General features: G+C 37.9%; 1 protein-coding gene and 1 pseudogene across 2 annotated transcripts in view; both read left to right on the forward strand.

Moving 5' to 3' along the window:
- Positions 1 to 25,637, forward strand: part of LOC307055636 (centrosomal protein of 78 kDa-like) — a 359,743-nt pseudogene that overhangs the window by 98,720 nt on the left and 235,386 nt on the right. The window lies entirely within an intron of this gene.
- LOC307056612 (E3 ubiquitin-protein ligase RLIM-like) lies at positions 4,765 to 24,159 on the forward strand (the record flags this gene model as incomplete). Its single annotated transcript, XM_079709438.1, has 5 exons — positions 4,765 to 4,797; positions 17,954 to 18,197; positions 19,527 to 20,761; positions 23,314 to 23,372; positions 23,922 to 24,159. 5 exons carry the CDS (start codon positions 4,765 to 4,767, stop codon positions 24,157 to 24,159), a joined length of 1,809 nt encoding a protein of 602 aa, XP_079565564.1.

Here is a 25,637-nt window from a genome sequence, read left to right on the forward strand (position 1 = left end):
TGCTACTCTCTCACATCGTCCCAGCCTAACCTTCCCCCTTCCTTGTGTTCTCAGGTCCATTCTCTACGTCTGTGTGTTTATTCCTTTCCTGCTCCTAGGTTGATCAGAACCATTTTTTTTTTTAGATTCCATATATATGTGTTAGCATACAGTATTTGTTTTTCTCTTTCTGACTTGCTTCACTCTGTATGACAGACTCTAGGTCCATCCACCTCACTACAAATAACTCAGTTTCGTTTCTTTTTATTGCTGAGTAATATTCCATTGTATATATGTGCCACATCTTCTTTATCCATTCATCTGTTGATGGACACTTAGGTTGCTTCCATGCCCGGGCTATTGTAAATACAGCTGCAGTGAACATTGTGGTACATGACTCTTTTTGAATTATGGTTTTCTCAGGGTATATGCCCAGTAGTGGGATTGCTGGGTCGAATGGTAGTTCTATTTTTTAGTTTTTTAAGGAACCTCCATACTGTTCTCCATAGTGGCTGTACCAATTTACAGTCCCACCAACAGTGTAGGAGGGTTCCCTTTTCTCCACACCCTCTCCAGCATTTATTGTCTGTAGATTTTTTGATGATGGCCATTCTGACTGGTATGAGGTGATACCTCACTGTCATTTTGATTTGCATTTCTCTAATGATTAGTGATGCTGAGCATCCTTTCATGTGTTTGTTGGCCACCTGTATGTCTTCTTTGGAGAAATGTCTATTTAGGTCTTCCGCCCATTTTTGGATTGGGTTGTTTGTTTTTTTGATATAGAGCTGCATGAGCTGATTGTAAATTTTGGAGATTAATCCTTTGTCAGTTGCTTCACTTGCAAATATTTTCTCCCATCCTGAGGGTTGTCTTTTCGTCCTGTTTATGGTTTCCATTGCTGTGCAAAAACCCCATAGCAGTATTATGAGTGTCACTGAAGCAAACTTCGGTCCACCTATCCATGTGCAATAAACCCAATCTCCTGACACTGGGTTGTGGTGAAAGAAAGTTCCGTGTTTTATTGTAAGGCGCCATACAAAGAGTCCAGGACAGCTAGTACTCAAAAAGCCTCATTTTCCAGATGGGTTTCAGCAGAGTGTTTTTAAAGGCAAGGTGAGGGAGGGGAGTCCCAAGGTATGTGATCAGCTTGTGCACAGTTCTCTGTTTGGTTGATGGTGAGGTTACAGGACAGTGTCACAGGGGTTAACGTCATCAATTCTTTGGCTCCAGTAGGCCTGGGGGCTATGTGCTCATGGTCATTAAGTAGTTAACCTTCCATTTGGTGGGGGTTTTAGCATCTGTAAAGCAGGAAATGTGCATCAAATACTGTTATCTATGTACTTCAGAGAGGAGCTAAAGTAGAGGATATGGGGGAGGGTTCTATCCTAGGAAGGCCCCATAGGGTCCTCCTCTGTTACATGAGCCCTGATGTTCTTTCCAAAATCCTCTTAAAGTTGAGGACAGATTTGGTTTCCATTTTTTGCTACCAAAAGCATCCTAACTTATACACTTAGCATAAAAATACTCTACTAATTTGGTACCTGCTCAGAAGTCTTGCTCAGGGCTGTACACAACTCCAGCATGTGTCATTCACATTGACATTATTATGAATGGTACCCCCTGGAGTTGTGCAGTCCCCAACTTTCATAGTTGTAAAAGGCTGTGCTGCTTTGTATCTGCTCATCTTTCCAGCTCCCCTTCAGTTGTCTTACATATGTGAGCTACAGTTGAGTCAGTTCCAACTACTTTTGCTCTCCAGAGGAACCACGGTATTACTTGGGCTTTTTGTGATCACTTTGTTCCCAATGCCAAATACAGATTCTTCACAGTTTGTTCATCTGACAGAGTCGTGTTTATTCTTTGATGCTCTTCTCAGATATCACCTTTACTATAAAACTTTTCTTGTCACATCATTTTCCTGCCATAGGCCCTAGGCACTCATAGTAAATGACTTTATCAAATGTAAACATAGCACTTTGTGCACATTTCTATCAATGCATCTCATGATGGTTTTATGTTAGTCTTCTGTACTGACCTATGTGCTTTTTGAGCAAACAGATTTTTCTAATTGTGGCCTAGTAGAGGAAACCCTAGCACACAACAGATGCTTAAAGGACTCTCTCTTTGTGGACTGTTTAATGCATTCATTAACACTCATAATTCACTGAATGAACCAAATCATTTAAAATTTACAGTTTTCCACAGCAAGATCTTTTTCGACCCACCGCCTAGAGTAATGAAAATAAAAACAAAAATAAATAAATGGGACCTAATGAAACTTAAAAGCTTTTGCACAGCAAAGACACCATAAACAAAATGAAAAGACAACCCTCAGAATGGGAGAAAATATTTGCAAACAAAGCAACTGACAAGGGATTAATCTCCAAAAGATACAAATAGCTCATTCAGCTCAATATCAAAAAGACAAACGACCCAATCAAAAAATGGGTGGAAGACCTAAATAGACATTTCTCCAAAGAAGACATACAGGTGGCCAACAAACACATGAAAAGATGCTCAACATCACTAATCATTAGAGAAATGCAAATCAAAATGACAGTGAGGTATCACCTCATACCAGTCAGAATGGCCATCATCAAAAAATCTACAGACAATAAATGCTGGAGAGGGTGTGGAGAAAAGGGAACCCTCCTACACTGTTGGTGGGACTGTAAATTGGTACAGCCACTATGGAGAACAGTATGGAGGTTCCTTAAAAAACTAAAAAATAGAACTACCATTCGACCCAGCAATCCCACTACTGGGCATATACCCTGAGAAAACCATAATTCAAAAAGAGTCATGTACCACAATGTTCACTGCAGCTGTATTTACAATAGCCCGGGCATGGAAGCAACCTAAGTGTCCATCAACAGATGAATGGATAAAGAAGATGTGGCACATATATACAATGGAATATTACTCAGCAATAAAAAGAAACGAAACTGAGTTATTTGTAGTGAGGTGGATGGACCTAGAGTCTGTCATACAGAGTGAAGCAAGTCAGAAAGAGAAAAACAAATACTGTATGCTAACACATATATATGGAATCTAAAAAAAAAAATGGTTCTGATCAACCTAGGAGCAGGAAAGGAATAAACACACAGACGTAGAGAATGGACCTGAGAACACAAGGAAGGGGGAAGGTTAGGCTGGGACGATGTGAGAGAGTAGCATGAACATATATACACTACCAAATATAAAATAATAACTAGCTAGTGGGAAGCAGCCGCATAGCACAGGGAGATCAGCTGGATGCTTTATGACTACCTAGAGGGGTGGAATAGGGAGGGTGGGAGAGAGACGCAAGAGGGAGGGGATATGGGGATATATGTATACATATAGCTGATTCACTTTGTTATGAAGCAGAAACTAACACACCATTGTAAAGCAATTATACTCCAATAAAGATGTTTAAAAAAAAGAAAAAGAAAATAATGGAGGGTTTGTAAAGAAAAGGGAAAAGCCAAAAAATGCTGGATATATTTGAGGATTTCTGCATTAGAAATTCTGCAGCACTGTGAACTACAAGAAAATTGAGTAGGGGGATGAAGATTTAAGAATGTTCAACTTTTTATGAATTTAATTCCTTTCAACATTTTTTTATGAGTAATGCTTAAAATTTGAATTCCTTTATAAATTACTTTTGGGTGATTAACTGTGCTTTTTAAAATGCATCTCCGTACAAAGACTCTCTCTCAAATTTATTATGGTGGCCTAAATAAGTTAATACATCTTGAAGGTCTTAGTGGTAAATCACCATGTTTAATTCCAAGAGAATTTAAAAGGTGAAGAAAAATTAGTTTCAAAATATTTTCAACAAGTTGACATTTATGAAAAATTTTGAAAGATGAGCAGCTGTGTGCATACCACCTTATTTTAGCTGATGAACTAATGAATATAGACTTCACACATTTTCAAAGTATTGAATTGCCTTTTCTTCTATAGCAATCCTCAACATATACCAGGTTAAAAAAAACTAATAATCTTAAATCATGATTTCTTCCCTAAAACCCCCTTTCTACTCATTTATAAATCCTCCTTAACATTAATTTTTTCTTAGCGTATTTCTTAGCCTTGATTATTTCATGTATTTGATGTACAAATGTATTGAACACTTACAATATGTACAAGATACTTTTTTTAAAGCTACATGTTAGTTGACTCTTTTGTGCTTGGCACTGGAAGATACACTGTTGGAAGATGCAGCCCCTGCACTCAATTTTCTCACAGGTTAAAGAAGATTCAGACAAGTAAATCCACAATTCAACACTTTTCTATAAAAGGTATGAGAAAGGGTTGCTCAGGGGGTTTTGATTGTATAGAGTAGGAGAAACTATCTTTTCCTGGGTATGGGAGGATTCCTAGAGGAGATGTTACCTGAGAAAAGGAAGATGAAAAGAAATTGCCAGGTGAGTAAGGGATATATTTTAGCTTTTATTTCTATTCAATTCTCACACAAAAAAAGAAAAACTCAAAAAATAAATGAATTTATATGACCCTCAGAGCTCCTTAGGCTCTTTGGTACCTATATTTGTAGCTGGAGATACATGTGCCACAATTATGTTCTAAGTTAAGGGAGTCTGCGTGTGTCATGCATCAAGCATGTAGCGCAAGCTCGTGTCAATAAAAATAGCCATTCAGGCATAATCAAGGTAGAAAAGCAACAACTCACTACATATTTACCGATACCTTTCCTCTAGTCTCCTCTCCTGTGTTCCTTTCACCCACCCAAATGTTTTGGTGTGTAAGCTTTCCTCTCAAGACAATGGAGTCCACAGCATGGCCATCACAAGTTTGAGTGTTGAACAACAGGTGAGATCCCTAGTGAATAATTATACCCAGTTGGAGAAGACTAAACAGTGCTTGGAGCCAGGTGAGAGAAATAGCATTTGGCTTATCTGCTCTGAAATAATATCTGAAAGACTCAATCCATAAAGTTTCCATGTGGTTGAAAGCAAGTTGAAGAGTGAACCCTGGGTCTTAACGTTATGTGTGTGTGTGTGTGTGTGTGTTTGTGTGTGTATGTTTTGATTCATCAAATGTTAGGGAGAAACATTTTATGATAGAAAGAGCATTGGCCCCAGAGGCATGGGTTTAAAGTTCTATATCTGTCACTCTTGCCAGGAGGCTTTTTTAAAAGCTCATTTAATGACTCAGTTAATGCTTTTTACATTTGAAAAAGAATGAGACTTTTTCCGACTTTAAAGTTTGATGATTTTATGGTCACTTTTAGTTTCAGCTTTTTAAGACTCCCCATCTAAATAAACTCTTAGGCTCCATGACGTGTGCCCAACCTAGACATGCCGAAGGGGCTTTGAAATCCAGGCCTGCTTTCAGCCAACTTTATGCATTTATATCAGCTGACTTGTTACTTGATAAAAATGTTCAGGATAATGCAGTCACTTTTTTAAATGCTGTAGAAGAGACCACTTCAGAAACAGATTAGAACAGCCATGATAATGGACCGGAGTCCTGAGGCATTGAGCTGAGAATTCCATCTCCCCCTGCATGAGAGAGGCAGGTTGTTACCCTCTACAGCATCTGAAGTTGGGGATTTGCTCCCTACCCCACTAACTCTGGCTAACAGCTTCCCATCAGCCTACCATCTGTGAATGAATCTGGACCTGCAGATTTATAGTCTCAGTTGGTACCGTGTCTTAGGATGTGGAGGGCAGCTTGCTTTATTTTTCCCTAATGCTGCTTCTTCTCAATCTTAAGAGCTAACTCAAGATTTAGTGAATAATCTATACACACGTTACATGAGCTACTCAGATTCCCTCCCACATCGTGTCTTCCAGACTGAGGAGTTCTTCCAACTGCCTATTCTCAAACGGAAGTTCCTTCTCCCCCTCGATGGTTTTTGCTTCCCTCTGTATCTTAAGGTGTACTTATCAAAACTTCATAAGAACTTCTAGGTTCAGACAAATTTCTGTTTTGTCCAAGGGTAAGACAATACCTTTCACTTTGTTTCCAATATCCTTTGTGATGATGTCCAACAAATTTTGTCAATGTTGGTTTCCTGGTCGTAATCTTTGAACCTTCAGGCAACGGAGTCCTTAGGCTTTCTTCCGCAGTGATAATCAGTTCTCAGGGTCTTCCATCTCATAGAAGAGTTTCAATGATTTCACCTGAACTGTTTCTCCCTGCTCTCATTAGAGCGCCTCTGCTCATTTCAACTCCTGTTCATCCTACTTTGATGATCTTTTTATTACCTGGAAGAACTTAGTTCTGTGCACAAATTTGGAAATTCTCCCATGGTACTTCTTATCTTGATCCCTTGAAAAAAATGTTAAATAAGGCCAGTTCAATATGCCTTCTTAGGGGTTCCTATTATAAACCCTTTTCCTTCCAGAGAAAATGATCATTTATCCCAACTCTTCATTTACTCTCTAAGATAATTCTCTCTCCATCTCAAAACATTGTCTCTAATCAATCCCAAGAAAACTCAATTATTTAGCTTTAGTGAGGTGTAATTGATATATAATAAACTGTACACATTTAAAGTAAAATAAATAAATAAACTCTCAACTATTTCTAAACTTCCAAGTATATATAGATAGCTGATTACTTGTGACCTCTCACCCATGGGCCTATTCCACTCAACTAAAGACAACTATGCCGCAGAAATGCACTCAGTCTGTGTAGAATACAGATCTAAATGTCTACCCACTCACGGTGTAATAATATATACTTAATAAAATGCTCTGTAATATTGATGACTGTGGTCTTTAGTGTCCCATGAACCTAAACATGTTGATTAACGGAGTAAAATGTAGATTTCACTGTGTGTTATTTACAGGAGCTTTATTTTTATTAAGGTCATTGCTAGAAAAATATGTTTCTGCTAATAGTATTTATACTATACATCAAAAGTTAAAGTTATTATTTTGGCAAGATCAGACTCCTGATACTCACTTATTTAGTACTGCCCAGTAAATTTTCAAAATTAGAATTCTTTATCGATGAAGAATAAAGAATTCATGATACTTTTATTATTCACCTTTTACATTTGTATCCACTAAGAAGCATTTTCACAATACATGCATATGAGTATTTGTGGATTATTTTAATGTATCTTTCACAATGTTAAAATCTCTTTCAAGACCCATTTGCTGTTAAGAGGTCTTACCTCTGTAATGATGTTAGATGATTTATTGTCATATTTGCAAATGAAAAGGAAAACCATGGCCAGAATTTGTGATGTCACTCTATGTAGACACATATGCATGGAAATAACCTGTAGGTGTTACACACACACATATATAGTCCTATATATGTAAGTATATATATTTTTTATGTATATATTGTGCATACATATGTACGTATATGTATATGTGTGTGTATGTACTCACTTATCTTTCCACCCACCCATACATGCACCCATTGATCTATCTAGCTATCTTCCAACACACAGTACCCCTACAATGATAAAATAGGATCAGAGTTTCATAGAAATATAGAGCTCAAAAGATCCTTAGACATAGTTTAAAAACAAAGAATGTTATTCTTAGAGGTGTAACTCTCCAAGATAGCACCAGTAGAAAGAACTCAGCTGGAACCTAATCCCCATATTCCAATTACAAGTTCAGTTTTCATTCCACCATACCACACTGTCTTTCGCACAGATATCTGTTATACAGATGGATAGATACTGATCCTTAGAAGACAGTGTCAGTGCTGAAACTATTTTCTGTACTGAACACCCTGCTGTCAACTAAATTCTCGTTTGAGTTTTGAAGTTTACTGATGGTTTCTGTCAGTCCCAAGCCCTCCTAGGCATTTTTACACATAATCAATATGAGGAGAACTTCCTGTCTGGCATCAATCAGTTCTTTAAACCACAGTTATCTATTAAAATATTGTTCTTAAGTCAGGAAAAATGGATGTTAGTGTCAAACACAGCTTTGCTCACTCTCACACACACACACACTCACGCAAATTACAAATAGTATTCGACTGCTCTATATTTCAGGCTATTCAGTAACTAGATAAATGAAATATACTTTCTGTCTACATAATTTTTTTTACTATGCCAAGGCATACACACTAGTTGTTCCCTGCAGTACCTGCCGAATGCAACTAAATTTGCAACAGAGTTAATCACTGGCGCAGCTGAATATTTTAAGAGATTTCTCCTCTAGTAGGAAATTCATCTTTTTTCCAAGAAAAGGGCATTTACCCACTCCTTCATCTCCAACTGAAGTAGTTCCGTGATTTCCTTCCTTTCTCTGATTTCCACGCTCCAATTCCCAAAGACAAGCTCATCTCTGATGACCTTTCAGTCTATGAGTATTTGGGGTAGGAGTGGGGGTAGTCCACAGTTAAAATAAAGTTTGTATACAATCACTTTCTATGTTGTTATGAAATTACTCTAAGCTTCCCTAATAATAAACTGACAAAGAAACCATGCAAATGGTTCAGATGTGCATATGGAGATAACTATTATCTAGAAAGCATCCAGATTTCTTAAAAAGCCAAAAAAAAGAGACTGACTCACTCAGGATATATGGAAATATAAGTGAGGTAGGTGGGCTAGAGTGTATGTCATTATCAATAAAGCCCTAGGAGAAAATCATAATTTGAAAAGATACATGCACCCCAATGTTCACTGTAGCACTATTTACAATAGCCAAGACATGGAAGCAACCTAAATGCCCACCAACAGATGAATGGATAAAGAAGATGTGTCATACACACACACACACACACACACACACACACACACACTGGAATATTACTCAGCCATAAAAAAGAATGAAATAATGCCATTTGCAGCAACATGTATGGACCTATCATACTAAGTGAAGTAAGCCAGACACAGAAAGACAAATATAATATGATATCACTTATATGTGGAATCTAAAAAAAATTATACAAATGAACTTATATATGAAACAGAAATAGACCCACAGACATAGAAAACAAACTTATGGTTAGCCAAGGGGAAGGGGGTGAGGGATAAATTAGGAGTTTGGGATTAACATATAAACACGACTACATATAAAATCGATAACCAACAAGGACTTCCTGTATAGCATAGGGAACTATATTCAATATTTTGTAATAACCTATAAGGGGAAAGAACCTGAAAAAGAATATGTATGTATATATATATAACTGAATCACTTTGCTGTACACCAGAAAGTTATACAATATTGTAAATCAACTATACTTCAAGAAAAAAATTAAATTAAATTAAAACTAAAAAATAAAATAACCCCCTAGATATATTTTTGCATAACTGAATTAAATTCTTAAAACCCCCAAAATGAATGTTTTAACTGAATTTGAGAAATGAAGACTAAACTAAATCTTGGGTTTAGAACTAATTTGATTCATAATGGAAGGAAGTTAGAAAATAACATTTATTAAGAACAACACTGTTTAGCAATCCTATATGAAGATATAACACACAAAATATCTCCTATTACTTCCCTGTTAGAAGAGCTCTTTGCTTTAATACTTACACTACAGAGAATTTAATTAGTTCTCAATCAAATATTCTTCAGCCAGTGATTATACAGCAATAAAACATATTTGCATCTGCAAACTCAAGGTAACTTTTATAAGAACACAGTGGTTGGAGAAAATCTTGAGTTACATTCCAAATACATTGGGTAAAACTTCAGACTCCTGTGTAGACATTTTGAAAAGCCTGCAAAGTGTCACAGAAGAGGATGTGCAACTCTGATGTTACTGGGGTTAAGAGAGGCCATGTTACTGCAAAGCAATGTTTGTTAAAACCATATTAATCATTAGGTGATTAGGATATGATGATTTTAAATATCTATATTATAACAATTTTTTGTTTCTTTTGTTTCATTGCGTTTCAGGAAATTTGTTGGAGTTGTTGGGCTAACATATAAAACATATTAAAGGTTTCCATTAAAATAATAGGAAATCATTTCCTGGTTACATTTTAACAAAAACTGCTTGATTTTTACAAATGGATTCCTGACCTTAAGCAGGAGACACCTTTACATATAGTATCACATTTACTTTATTTTACATAGAATGTCACTAAAGTTTACCACAATCCATTTAGGTATCATTGCCTTTTACAAATAATGAAACTAAAACTGAGAGATTAAATAACTTACCCAATGTCACACAGCTCATGAGCAGGGGAGATCAGAATCCAATTCAATAGCCTTTGAATTTTTCACTATATAGTAGGACCATAGTTCAACTAATCAGGTATTTATTGAGTTTCTAACTGTGCATAACATTTGGTGTTAGGCATTGGAGGGGCACATAATGATGCCTACTTCTTGCATCACTACAGTTCACAATCTAGTAGAAGGCAAGTGCACACATTGTTCTATTTAAGAGTCTAAGAGGAAACAGGAAGGTGAAAAATGGCAAATATTTATGCAAACAGGAGTTTTACAGGCCATCTTGAAGGGCAGTGTATTTAATACAGGACTAGAAGGGTACAGATATTACAGAGAGGTCTGATATGAACTAGGGCATAAAGGGTAGGGCATCGCAAGCACAGATTACAATGTGAACAAAGGCATGGAAAAAGTGACAGCATATGCAGAGAGATGTAGGTAAGGAAAGCCTTGGAAGGTACTGAAGAAAACAAGTATACATGATACTTGTTAAAGATAGCAAGGATAAGTCAGGGAGACTACTACAGAGGGGCTGTGTAGTAGGAGAGGGAGATGGGGCTCAACTCCTAATATAATAAGAACAAGTAGAGATATAAAGGCAAGGAGCAGGGTGGGGGTCAGTGGATAGAAAATCACTAAGAGGAAACATCAGGGGTAAGGAGACTTCTGGCTAAACCAATTGGCAGAACTTTTTTCTGTAGTCAGGCTAGGGTGGTAAGACATGAACGGTGAGGGATAAAGAGTTTGACCATATATCAAGGGTAGAGGATTTTTGCTAAACTGACCCACCAGAATTCATGCTAATACTAGTCTAAATGGGCCAAGGACAGAGCCTAAGGTCAGGGACTAGTTAGAAAGAGGACTCAGAGAAGCCTGACTCAAGTTTGGTCAAAGAAGAGTGCTATGGTCTGAATATTTATGTTCCCTCAAAATGTATATGTTGAAATCCTAACCCCCCAGATTGGTGGTATTAGGAGGCGGAGCCCTTGGAAGGTGATTAGGTCATGAGGGTGGCACCCTCATGAATGGGATTCATGCCTTTTATTTCAGATTTTTTGTGACTATTCTTATTATTTTAATTGAAATATAGTTGGTATACAATATAAGCTACAGCTGTACAATATAGTCATTTGCGATTTTTAAAGGTTATACTCCATTTATAGTTATCATAAAATATTAGCTATAGTCCCTGTGCTGTACAGTATATCCTTGTAGCTTATTTTATACATAATAGTTTGTACCTCTTAATCCCCTACCCTCTCCCCTTCCCTCTCCCCACAGGTAGCCACCAGTTTGTTCACCACATCTGTAAGTCTGTTTCTTTCTCATTATATTCACTTGTTGGTTGTATTTTTTAGATTCCACAAATTCCTTCATGAATGGGATCAATGTCTTTTAAAAGAGGCTCCAGAGAGCTCACTAGCCCCCTTCTACCATGTGAGGACACAGCAAGAAGGTTCTGGCTATGAATCAGGAAGAGGGCTTTCACCAGAATGAGACCATGCTGCTACCTTGATCTTGGACTTCAGGCCTCCATAACATTACAAAACAAAGTTCTGTTGTTTATAAGCTACCCAGTCTGTGGTATTTTGTTACAGCAGCCAGAATGAAAAAAGACAGAGAGAGAATCTTTGCCAGAGGTCCTTCCTTCCTCCCTTCCTCCCTCTGGCCTTTCTTCCTTACTTTACTTATTTCACTCTCCAACGCATATTCATTTAGTATCTGCTTTAAGGAACTGAACAGATGGAAAACACAGGTTGAGCTATAAAGATTACTATTCTTATAGTATACAGTTTATTGGAGGAAGAGATAAGCGTCTGTGACAGAGCATGACATGCACAATTTTATTTTAGATAAACTGTCAGGAAGACCTTTCCATGGAAGTGACATTTAAACTGAAGTTTGAAAGATGAAAATGTAGTAATGTTGGCAAATCTGGAGTGATTTTTGTAAGGACTTACTACACATTTTACTTTATTCTATACGCAATAAGTTGTCAAATGTGTTTGAAGATAGAGGATGCATTCTAATAGTGTGGATAAGAGCTTGCATTTAGCCTGAATATTAAAGAGGCCCCAGGAAACCCGACCATAAGGAAACCCAAACTCTGCTCCCAATACAAATGCTACTTTTTAAAAAACTTTCACCCTTTGGTCAACCTACTGTCCATTGAATTTGTTGAGGTTTGTGGATATTAAGACTTAAGCAAGAGATGCAACTTGATTATAGTACAGTAGTTTGAATTTAAGCAAAATGGTATGCCTGAAATGTAGGGGCCTTTTTGTAATGTAATTTGAAAATGTGGTGAGTTTCTTTGAATAGGCAACCCAGACTGACCATTCAGTGGCTCTCCATAAGAGCGACTACAACACCCAATTAGCACCATAAAAGGGAGAGTCGACATGACAGAGATGTGAGGTGACCATTTTTACCCACACCACACGCTGCCATTGTGGTTACACCTACTGGTGTAAATACTTGGTGAAAGAGGCAGTGCACCTCCCTGTGACTGCAGGCTACTGAACAAAATCACCAACCTCCCTTCAATAGGAGCATATAAAATTCTAGGCCTGGAGAAGAACAAGTAATAAAGTAACTATTTACTCTCCCCTGAGTTCATTATCCTCTTCTCTTCTCCCTACTGGGTCGAAGGAAGGCAGAAGATAACATTAAAGCTCATTTTCAGGGTCTGCATGTTCAGTTGTACAGGTGGTGCACTGCATATTTATACGAGTGTCATTCACTTTCTTTACATGAATGGTGCCCCCTGGGAATTTTAGAGGGCACAACCTGTGAATCTGTATATGGCAGGCCTGCTTAATTTGGTTTTGCTCATATATTGTGAGCTTTTGTGTTGCTTATTCATTTTGTGTTCTCTGTGTTCATTTGTTTTGAGAAAGAAACCTGATATCCGTTTCCTCCTTGGAACCGTAAAATTCATCTTTAAATATATCTATATAGGTAACAAACAGAATATTATTTATGTATATGTAAGTTTATTTATTTATTACAATAACCTAGGAGGTAAGACTTTACAAATAAACAAATGTGCAGAAATATGAACTAACTTGCTTGTGAATAACAGACCTGGAGCATGCCTCAGAGAAAGTGTGTAAAATGGCTCAATACTAGAGAAAGCATAGAAGCAAATATCCACTGACACGGCACTAATAGAAAAGCTATCAAAAGTCTAAATCTGAGCAGAACCGGGAAGAAAGGAAATCATAAGAGGGATGAGACCTTGCTAAATAAATACATTTTTATTTCCATAATTAGAGGTAAGCATAAGGAAGAGATGAAACTAATTCCTAGTGTCAAGCCTATGTAAGTGGAAAGGTTGTCATTTCAGTTAACAGAATTTCATGTTTAGATTCAAAACAAGTATTTGTGTCAAAGAACCAATTCCAGGAGATTCCATGAGACATGCATATTTATATTCATTTTTCTGCATCAATGCTTTCAAGCTTTTAACCCATCCTTCTGGTGGGAAAGAAAAAAACATAAAAATATGAAATATCTTATCAAGCTTTAATTATGGTTACTTCTTGATTTAAAATTACTCTTTATTAAGTTAAAACGAAGATATTCTAGACTAACTCCAAAGCAGAATTGAAATGGCACACGAAAATGATCAAACATGATTCAAGCATCTCATTTAACTGAGATTTTACTACGTTTGTGTAATGATGTCTAAAATTGTGTTTTCATTAAACATAGCAGAGTAGAGCGAAACAGGGAGAGTCATCCGATAGACCTTGTTTGAATCTAAACATATTATCTATTACTGTAACTTTGAGAAAATCACTTAATTTGCATCAGCCTCAATGCCTTTATCTCTGAGAACGGTAATACCTATCTTGCATGGGGCTTGAGATCAAATAAGTTAAAACACAAGCAGAGTGTCTAGCAATTACAGTTGCTCAGTAAATAGCTCTTAATATTACCAATGTTCTCTGATGTGGGAAAACTATTACATAATAAAAAGATCCTTAATCGGGTATCTTTAAAATCAGGCTGAATGCAAAGAACTTCAGATTTTATGTCCCCCCTTTTTTTATTTTTACCCAGAGAATAATGCAATTCAGAAAACAGAGGGAGAGATTAATTTCCACTTAAACTGAAAAGTCATCATTATAAGATTTTTTTCATCATGTGCTATAGTACATTAAATAGAACCATAAAATCTTTGTTACCTCTCTATTGAAAGGTAGAATGTGGTGTCCCTCTTCTTGAATATGGGCCGATCCAGTGGCTTATTCAATCAACAGAATGCAAGAGAAAAGGTGTTCTTGCACTTGTGAGGTTAAGTCACGGGAAGACTTACAGATTCCAGCCAAGTCTCTTGAAATGTTTACTTTGGGTGAAGCCACTCACTATGTAAGAATTCAACTACTTTGAGATATCCAGGTTGCTAAGACTCCAAAACTACACCGAGAAATTTCATGGAGAAAGACAGAGACAGAGGGAAAACCAGCCCCAGATTTTTCAGCCTGTGCAGCCCAACTCAAGCCCCAGATTTGTGAATGAAGATGCCATCTTGGTTGGACATTTCAGCACCAAAAGATGTGACTCAAAGAAAACTTAGCCAGAACCAAGGCCCCAGACATATGACACCAGTCAAGTAGTCTAATCTATCTCCAATCATTCAAGCCACCACAGCTGAGGCCCAGTCATGATGGAGCAGAGATGAGCCATCCCCAGTATTCTTTATCTTTATTCTTAGCTCACAAAGTCCTGACTATAACAACATGGTTTCTATTGTATCTACCACTGCGTTTTGGAATGGTTTGTTATACTGCAATAGGTATCTGGAATATATGTCTTGATCATTTCTTACAGTTCTAAAGCCACGGAACTCCTTTTACCCATATTCAGGGAGAATGCTATCTCTTGCTTATTTTCAGTCTCCCTTTGAGTCACAGAATCTGTTCAGAAGCTTCCTTGGACAGAGTCAGTAAAAGAAAAGTCTTGATTACAAAACTCCATTATTACAACCAGGATAAAAGAACAGCCACATCTGCTCACACACACCCCATTTTTTCACCACATCATAAACAATGGATTGGCCAAATTTTTAAGTGCTTGACTCTGATTGAAAGTAAGCAACTTTCCATCTTCAACCTCTTCCCCTCCAACTCAACTTAGAGTGATGCTCTAGTCAACCTCCGGACTTCCTGCTGCACCTCCCATCTCTGAAATGAGAAGTGAAGAAAAAACATCTTCAGAAGACTTCTGATATCAAGACAAGGGATAGAACAAAGGCCAAAGCAGCAATATTGCCATCCAGAGGAAAAACTACTGAACCTACACTGCAATATTCAGAAGGAAAGTCAAGACATGAGAGAACTAAGTGTAAAGCACAGCTATATTGGTGGCTTCTATTTAAATAATCAAGGTCAATAAGTAGGCCTCTGGGATGATGATCCCTATACCCTGTTACTTGCACCAGAATTGGGACATAACCAGGAACGAATAGTTCAGGAAGCTAGAGTCACTGACACTGAGAGCCAACTACAGGGAACACCAAACATCCGGGGCTATTAGTTCACGTGCTTCTGTACCTAAATTTGGAAAGACTGTAAGACTTTCTGAATCTTCAGGTAACTTGCATACTATTCTAATCACAAGCAATCATGCTCCCTCTTAAGCTAAACCATACAACTTCAGAATCAGGTGTTACTTCTTATTGGTACCACTGTCCACTAAGCAAAGACAGAAATACAGAAGTAATCCTGACCCCTGCCTTTCCCTCATATATTCCCCCTCCCCACTTTTCCCTCTTTCCCATATATTACTAGGTTTAATCAGTTCTGCTGCCTAGAGATCTGTTAAAGTCCTTCATTTTAATCATATTCCTTTGCCCTGATTCAGATCCTTGTCATCACTAGCCTAGGCTGCCCTCTATCTATTTCTGCCCCTCCCATCTGAACTGTTGCCCTTCATATTCATCCTCAACACTACTATCAATATTATTTCTAAATTGCAAATTTGACCATCAACTGTCTAAAGACTTCAACATCTTTCCATTGCACTAATGATAAAGTCCAACTTCTAAACATGTCATAAAGGTCTCCATTTTTTGGCCTTGCTCTGCCAATTTAACTAATGTCTTTTTTTAGTAATTAAAATCTACTATCCTTGTTGTTTTACGAGTGTTAGCAGTTGCTGTTCTCACTGTTGAAAATATTTCCCCCTTTCGTTCACTTAGAAAACTCCTATTCATCCTTTAAAACCCAAATGCAGTGAAACCGATTTTCTCTCTCACTCAAATCACTTTCTCCTCAAAACTGTAATTTTACCTCTGTGTAGCTCAATTGTTTGTTATACTCTAATGACAACAGATTCTTAAATATACTCATCTTTGTATCTTAATATCCGATAATATGACTGACATTTAACAAACGCTAAATATACTCCACACTTGAATTGATTGAATTGAATTAAACTGAATCAATCACTCTCAAGAACACTAACGATTGTTAGGGTTTCCTGCATCAAGAGTACAAATCACGCTGAATTTTCATAATACTGCTAGTTTTGATTGAGGCACAGCAAACAAGTTTACAACAGATTTCCCCTGTGAAAATAATAACTTCAGTAAAAGATAACAAATACACTCAGAAGTCTATAAAGGAGGCAGGGTAGTCTAGGGGATTCTGTTCTCATCCAAAGACTTGCTGAGATTTGATTCAGAGGGGAAAGATTGATTTTTCTAGCTTAAGTTAAACGAGGCATCGAACAAATGTCAAAAGCAGGACATGGACTTAGATTCTTCACTGTCACACCAGTAAGGTTACCATCCTTCCATCTCCTTTAGAACAAACAAGAAAGCCTGCTGTGGACCGTGAACAAAACAACTGTGAATTTACACAGCTCCTTAAACTTCTAAGCTGTGTACTGAGAGTGAATTAGAGGTCTCCTCCAGATAGCATTGCAAATGAGCATTATTTTATTTTCACCAAGCCTTTCAGGTGATACATGCAACAAAATCAGCAAAGTCAGTACTCACTGTGGCAGACAAAGTAACTATTATGTATCTGTCCTAAAAGTTCCTGTGATGTTCTGGCTAGTTTTGCTTAAGTAATATTTATAACATTTATGAGAAAGGAGGACAAAAATGAACCTGATGCTTTTGTGGAGAAGGAATTCCCTGGCTGAGCAGAAAAACCTGCCAAAGTTTTGGTGTTTCTTGTTTGTTTGTTTGAAACAAGATTGAAGGACCGTATAATGCAAGATGAACCCATTAACAGTTAAAAGGGACAGGACACACTAAAGAGACTCAGCTAGGGCCCTGGTAAATTATCAAAAATTGTGGGCTTTCTTAGTGAGAGTCTATGATTTGAGAAATTCATGAGGAGAAAAGGCGGAGGGCCTTGGGCACCTGAAAATGAGAATTGCTGCATTGAACTAGGCTGACTTTGGCAATGCATTTTGAAGAAGGCAGTCATATGGAATGTAACGAATAAATAGAGCATATCAGAGCCTGAAAACCTGAGAATAGGTTCATGTGGGTGAAACGAGGTGAAGCACGGTACTTGGTACACTATAAACCCTCAGTAACATTGGCTGGTTTTGAATGAAATGAAACCTAACCTGAATCCAGTCCCTGCTCGGTAACAGCGGGGAAGATAATGGGTGCCTAGGCAACGTCTAGCAAGTTCTGGGATAGAGGCGGCTCCCAACTGTTGCGTCGCCAGGGGCCACAGAACTCAGTCGGGAAGGGAGAAGGGAGGAATCTATGCGGAGGACCGGACACTCTGGCAGGAAGTAGAAAGCGAGGAAAACTAAACGACCATTGGTGAATTTCAACACCACGTCGTGAATTTCAGGTAATTTTCCACTTGTTTATTCAGATGGAAAACTCGGATTCCAACGATGAAGGAGATGGAGTTTCGGCCCAACACATAAGTCAAAAGGACCGATTGGTTCGGGAAGAAGATTTCTCCAGGTTCGTAAATAATCGGAGTGAAGAAGATTACGAATTTATGAGAGACAACAATCTTCTAGGCATTCCAGGTGAAAGTATGGAAGAAGAGTTGCTGACAAGACTTCAGCTAATTAAAGAAAACGCACCACAAGACTCAGATGAAAATACAGGTATATTTTGCTTTTGGAGGGAATAGGATGGAATGAATAAGGAACTTCATAATAGTAAATAGTAACTTCATAATAGTAAATAGTAAATTATACAGAAGTGACTTAAATTAATTTGGTAAGTAACTTCTCATAAAAAGAACTGGCATTTACTTGATTTTTGGTGAGAATGTCAAGGTATGTTTGTTTGTTTTCCTGATTCACATTTGGGTTGTTTTAATTGGGAAACAGTGCAAAGTAGCCTATTTGTATTTTTCTTGGTTTTCTACCTCAACTGAAAGTCCCTCCTACTTCCTGAATTATTTTTTCTACATAGACATGTAAAAAAAGCAAACAAATATTCTCAACTGGGGACAATTGTGCTCTCTCCAACACCTGGGGACATTTGACAATGGCTAGAGATATTTTTGGTTGTCACAGGGGAGGCATGGGTGTTACTAGCATCTAGTGGGCAGAGGCCAGGGATGCTGCCAAATATCCCACAATGCACAGGATAGCTCCCCAAAACAAAGAATTGTCCAGCACCAAAAGGTCAATAGTGCTAAGGCTGAGAAACCCTGCTCGAGCCTCAGGTCTGGTGCCTTCCCTCCCAGTGTGAAGCAGAGGATTTTGCTGTCTAGTGAAGAGGAGACTATAATACTTTGGTTCTTGAATATGGTCTTATAGGTACCATGCTAGGTTCAGTCTATTCATTGGATCTGACCTTCAATTTAATGTCAATTAAAAATCTTGGTAACATTAAGAAGTATTCAAAATGCAAACACTTTTAAACCTCTAAAACTTGTTTATGTTTGGGCAATAACCTTATATTTTAAAACAGCTTATCTATTATCAAAAGCATGTAAGTGAAGAGCCTAGAAGTAGTCATGTTGGAGACTAATGAAAATTAGACAATAATGCAAATTGAACTAAAATACTAGCATTGTACCTTAACTGGTGTTTACCTTGTTTAATTGCATTAGTGTTTTTGACAGTGGACTGAAAAAAAAGTCTCTTGACATTCCTCCTACAGTGGTACACAGGGCTGTGTATATGATGAAATACTGAAAATAGACTTCCTCCGGATTCTCTTTTTAAAAAATTCTCTAAGTTTATCTAGGATCAGCTCACTCTTTTCGGATGGAATCGAAACTTTTCTACCTTTACTTATAAATCTACACAGTGCAGTTTATAAAATATTAACTCTATAAATGTGAAATCAGTTTAAAACATCTGAGTATTTAAGTTCTCATTTTTTGTTTGTTTTTGAAACAAAGTTTCAGAGTGCTATTTTATGATGGTTCTAATTTTGGTAGTTCTTTTATGCACCCTCCCCATTTTTTTTGTTAACAGACAGAGGAGACTCTTCAGATGATGTGTCTAGTGGTGACTCTATAATAGACTGGCTTAACTGTTCTGGACAAACTGAAAATATGACAAGTGGACAAAGAGAAAACCAATCTTGGAGAGAAGAGAGCCAAATTAATCCTAAAAGTGATCAGTTCATATTCAGTTTAGAAATAAATGTTAACCTTGATAATGGGAGTCCAAATCCAGAGAATGAAGATGTAGCATCTGCAAGACTTCCCAGAAGAGAAAATATGGAAGACAGCCAAAGGCAAGTGGAAAGTCCACAATCTGAATCAATATTTGCAAGACCATCTATGTCTGAACAAGATACAACTGAAACATTAATGGAATTCCCACCTACCACAAGTCAGAGAAGAGCAAGAAGTAGGAGCCCAGAGTATCCGAGAACCAGAGCAAGAATTGAAAGTTGGTCACCTTCATGTTCACTTAGGGAAATTGTACAAAGACTTAATCATAGTATACCATCTCAGAATTTTGAGCAGCCTCTGCTAAGTGAGAATGCGAGATTTTCTAGAACTGAGCACCAGGAAATATTGAGACAGCAAATGACTGGATTTGAGTTGCAAAATAGAGGTCTTATTGAAACTTCTAGAACAAGGAATGCCGTTCGTGGAGAAAATTCTCCAGATACAACCAGCAGTGGTGAATCTTGGGGAATGAGGGAAATATATCCAACCATACCCTTCAATCTTGAAGTAGGACAAGTTCATTCTGGAGCATATTCTCAGAGAGACAGCAGAGCTAGTAGAACTCAGTTAACATCTGAGACACCAAACAACACTGTCACTTCTGAAAGTGAACGAGGACTGAGGCATATGTATTCACATTCTGAGCAGGCAGGTGTGAGAGCTTATGTCAATACCATTAGAAATCCCATTTGTAGAATATTAAATACTACCTTAAATGATACAACATCTGTTCCAATTCAGAGCACGTTAAGGCAGACAATGACAGAATTTAGTAACTCAAGTAACCTTATGGACAGTGACAGTAATTTAGAGCATAGTGTCTCACCTCCAAGTCAAAACATGGAATGGCTAGAGTCACCTAATGGTAGTAGTAGTGGTATATTTGGTTCTGATTCAAATCCTAGCTATGATACCCATTCAAGTTCCACACTGATTTGTCATTCAAGCCCTGATTGTATGTCTATTTCCAGTTCTAGTCTTATTTCCAGGTCCAGCTCAAGTGATGAAAATTCAGAAATTAGCTCACGGGTCCTGGAAGATCCCACATGCCGCGGAGCGGCTGGGCCCGTGTGCCATATGTAACAATTGAACTGAATCACTAGTTCCTGAAGGAATTATTGGGCTTTCCCCAATTTCTGTTCCATAATAAAAGGAAATATTAAAAAGTCAAACAATGTTGTTCAATCTGACAATAAAAATTAATTTCACACCATAGCAGTTCACTGAATTTCAATAAAAACTTAGCATGTGCACTGGGTTGGGATGTTCCTGATTCTATGGGAGAAATGTCTTAATATGATATAATGAATCTAGATAGATCCTAGTAGTATTATCTAGTCATGTAAATCCCAGACATCTCTTAGCCCTGTACAATCCTGGCTGTGCATGCAAAGAAACAGAAACCCAACCAAATATCAATAATTAAGAAGCAATTTAAGACTACATTAGAGTCATTCACATAAAGAAGTCATGTTACATTCATAGAATGCCATAAAAAGCTTGAAACCCTTCTCTTCCTCTCTCTCTCCACAGCAGTTTATCCCACCTCCCTAACACTACCTTAAAGTTTCTCCTATTCCCCACTACCAATGTATCAGTCAGTTCTAGCTAAAAACTGATGGCACACTTTAAAAGAGTGATGGAATAGCATTTAATGAAGAGACTGAAGTGTGTAAAGAATGAAGGGAAACCAAGAGATGATGAAGTACCTTGAGGCTAGCAGCTGTGAGAAGCCAGTATTATAACCACTAGGTTTGAAGGGGCATAGAGAGACAGCAGTTCCTGCAACCCAGAATGTCTTATTAGAGTTGTAGTAGAAGCCCACCCAACAAGAGATGTAACCTTAGAAAATGGCATCCACTGTCAACCTGAAGTTTGGAAGGGGGCAGATCATGGAAACAAATACCCTTGCCTTCTTTCCTCCTGACTTCTAATCTCGTCAGTAGTTCATATTAACCAAACCCAACCTGAAGACACAGAGAGACTGGTCCATGAAGCTGATAAAGGTCAGCCTCCTGGAATCATGGAGCAGGGTTAAGAAGGATGGCGAGTAGATCCGGTAAGCAAATCAGAGACCATCTACCACAACCAGTATTCCCAACTCTCTTCAAACCCAGTCTGTGTATGCTTTCTTGCCTCTTCCGCTTCCGCTTGTTCTCTATTCCACTCTATGACTCAGCTCTTTAACAACCCTCTCTATTTTCCTTTCATTTACTCAGATCTTGTATTTTTTTTTTTTTTTTTTGGTACGCGGGCCTCTCACTGTTGTGGCCTCTCCCTCTGCGGAGCACAGGCTCCGGACGCGCAGGCTCAGCAGCCGTGGCTCACGGGCCCAGCCGCTCCACGGCATGTGGGATCTTCCCAGACCGGGGCACGAACCTATGTCCCCTGCATCGGCAGGCGGACTCTCAACCACTGCGCCACCAGGGAAGCCCCAGATCTTGTATTTTTAAAAGTGATAAGATGACAAAGCCTTAGAACTTAATTACCTTTCTCTTAAACATGTCACACTTTGATTTGCTGTGATTGTAAACAACTAAGGAAAAAGGGCAGTTAGAGGTATGTCTTTAATTTTTGCTTCTTAAATATATTCAAGCTTCAATTTCTTTCTATATATGTTTAGTTCATATAATTTTTAAAACAGATTCTGATTTCTTATAAAGGGTTTTATGGTTTATATATGACTCTTAATCCTTGTGTGAATGACCCAAAGTACCCAATTGCTGCTTGGAGCCTCACAAGCTGCAATATGAAAGCCTTAAAGGTAAAACTTGGCTTCAAGAAACATGTCTACATAGTTCAATTCTAATTGTCCCCAGTAAAACCATCACCCAAAACCCCGAGTATTTGAAATCAAAATTTAGGTCATGCTTCCTTCCAACCTAAACACAGTGAAGGATTTTTCTCCTAATTCAGCCCGAAAACTATTTTTGGGGGGTTGTATTGGCCAGTCCAGAAAATTTTGCTTAAAATTTTCAATCCTGGTATAGGTGAGAGTACATTGTATTATAACCTAAAGCAATAATCAGAAATTTTGTGCAATGTGCAACCTATACAAATGTAGGCAGTGTTAAGTATACACCTTCTCTAAAAGGTTAAATTCAGAAACATCACTGACCTTTCTTTTCTATGTGAATTGCTGGCAGCCACAGTATTTGCACATAACTACAAAATATAAATGGGGAATGGTGGTGAAGTTTTTGAAAACATCTTTGAGGTAGCATATTTTTCACACAGAAGATATCTGCATGGCCAGAAATGAAGGCTTGGATCAAACCTCTGAAATTTACATTAACTTCTGAAAGTTGCTTGAATAGTCTGATTTTTAGGAAGTATTTTTGATATCAGATATACTTCATTTAAAGTGAGTAGAATAATTATAACAGTACTTGGCTTTCATACTATCCTAACAGATTAAAACCTTCCAAAGGATGATAATTGCTTAATTAATGCTTCAGTACATTCACATGCACCTTCTCTGGTCGACAGAATTCTAAGATGATGCCCAATGATCCTTGTAGTAGCCCCTCTCCTTGAATATGAGACCTGTGAATGTGATGGAATATCATTCCCATTATTAGATTATGATATATAGCACAGTTGATTGGGAGATTATCCAGAGTGAGCCTGACCTAATCAGGTGAGCACTTAAAAGGCACAGAGAGGACTTCTAATCCAGATAAGATGGTTTATACTTCCCTCTCCCTGCTCCCCCTTTATACGCACAACTATATATTCTGGAAATAATATGAGGCAACCAAAGGAGATCTCTGAAAGGTCTAGAGAAGGTGAATTGCCTAGGGACCCTCAGAATGGATGAACAACCTCATGGCAGGGCACCTTATGACCCTCTACCAACAAAAAAAATGTGATCCAGGCCCAGCATTTCCTAACTCCCAACTTAGTAACAGGAAGTGGCTCAAAGAGGCTCTTCCTCCATCACATCAAATGGGAATCCCCCAAACACCAGGCGAGCCTTGCAGAACCTGCAAGGACGAACAATTGGAAGCCCTGATGACAATAAGTGACCAGGGAAAGTGCTTTCCTTCCCCACTGGGCCTGAGATCCCCCTTCACCAGCCAGACACATCAGTGGCTAAGGGTCCCAGCAAAAGTGCTCCTACCACAAAAAGCTCCCACCTGGAAAATGCTCTCCTCAGATGGGCCTGAGACTCCTCTCCCCTCCCCAGAAACATCTGGCAACTTGCTCGTACCAGCAACGGAGATCCCTCCACAGAAAGCTCTCAACCTGGTAAGCACCCTCCACTCCTTATAGTCCAGGGAGACCCTGTCACAAGTGCCTGGCCCAGGAAGGACTCTTCATCAAGTGTTCCAGAGATTCCCTTCCCTCAGCAGAAGTACCAAGTGCCATATCCTGGGGAAGCTACTTCAGACCCCATAAGCATCATGAGAAGGGACCAGAGGTAACCCCACCTGCACAAGAGAAACAGACCAAAAGAGTACCACAAAGGTTCTGAAAATTAGGTTATCATTTAACCACAGTCCATAAAAGTACAGGAAATGTGTGCCAAACCTATAAAGAGTGAATGCCTGCTAAAAATTTAAAAAAAACACTTTAAATAGGGACCAAAGTATCCTAACATAATAGCCAAAATGTCCCAAAGACAATAAACTATCACTACTTATACCAAGAACCAGATACATGACAGCTTGAATAAGATGTGATAGATGATGCCAACGCAAAATGAATTAGATGTTAGAATTATCTGACAAGGGTTTAAAAATGCTGAATTCAGACCTTTAAGACCTTGAACACAGAACCTAGTCACTCCATGCCAGTATCCCAACCTACAGAACTGTGAGCTAATACAGGGATGCTGTTTTAAGCCATTACATTTGTACTAATTTCTTATGCAGCAACAGAAAACTAATACAACTTCTCATCTGGGATCCATCCTGTACCTAGAAAATGATTATAATGAGTCCTAGACAAGTAAATGGCTTAATGTCTTGGTTCTAGGCCCACTACGACATGATATTCTACCATTTTTCCCAAGAATGGAATCCCTAATTCCTGCTACTGAAGCTCCTAGAGGACAGTATCCTTCCTGTTTGAACAACCACCAATATCGTATCGCTCTAACTTTACTTCACATCACCCTATCTCATTGTACCAGTGTATGCTGCTTATATCATAAACCCAGTTCAACACTCTGACTTTGAAACTATATAGCCACTTATTTTTGTCTCAAAGCGATTGCTGAGTATTATATTGCTCTTCCAAATCATATTCCTCTCTGTCTGCCCTGACAAATCAGAAATGGAGAAGATTTGTACCTGAATCTGCTGAGCTCAACCTGATATGTTTTTTACATTACAGTATATCAGTTTAAATACACAGCATCACTGTGATTGTGAGCATAAATATTTCCATCTTAAGAATTTTCTCTGTATTTTCTTTGTAGTTTTAAAAATATTTGTTTATTTTGGCCTAATTCCAAAAAAAAAAACCCTTATCTGAATAACAAATTCTTTTTGAAAGTAGTTATAGCCTGTGGATAAGCTTTTGACAGCAATATAAAATCTATCTTTTTTTGGCTAACCATGAAAATAAGTTGTGCTCTCAATATTCCATGAAGAATTAAGTATAAAGATTCTTTTGTAAATGCAAACAAGCCTGAGCATTGAACAACATGAACATCAAAACACTGCATGTACTGGAAAGTTCACAAAGAAATGTGACATTTCTGTTAATTAATATTACTTGTTATCCATATACAATACTTTGAGATCTTCAGTATCTTCTTTACTACAATTAACCAAACATTTCATGTCTTTTCATTATCTGAGAGGTGAATGTATACTCCCTTCAATGAGAAGTTTCCTGGTATAAGAATTTCGAATGGAAATCTGAACTGCATTCCTTTTCTGTGACTTCATTTAAG

Source organism: Hyperoodon ampullatus, assembly GCF_949752795.1.
Source record: "Hyperoodon ampullatus genome assembly, chromosome: 7".
NCBI lineage: Eukaryota > Metazoa > Chordata > Mammalia > Artiodactyla > Ziphiidae > Hyperoodon > Hyperoodon ampullatus.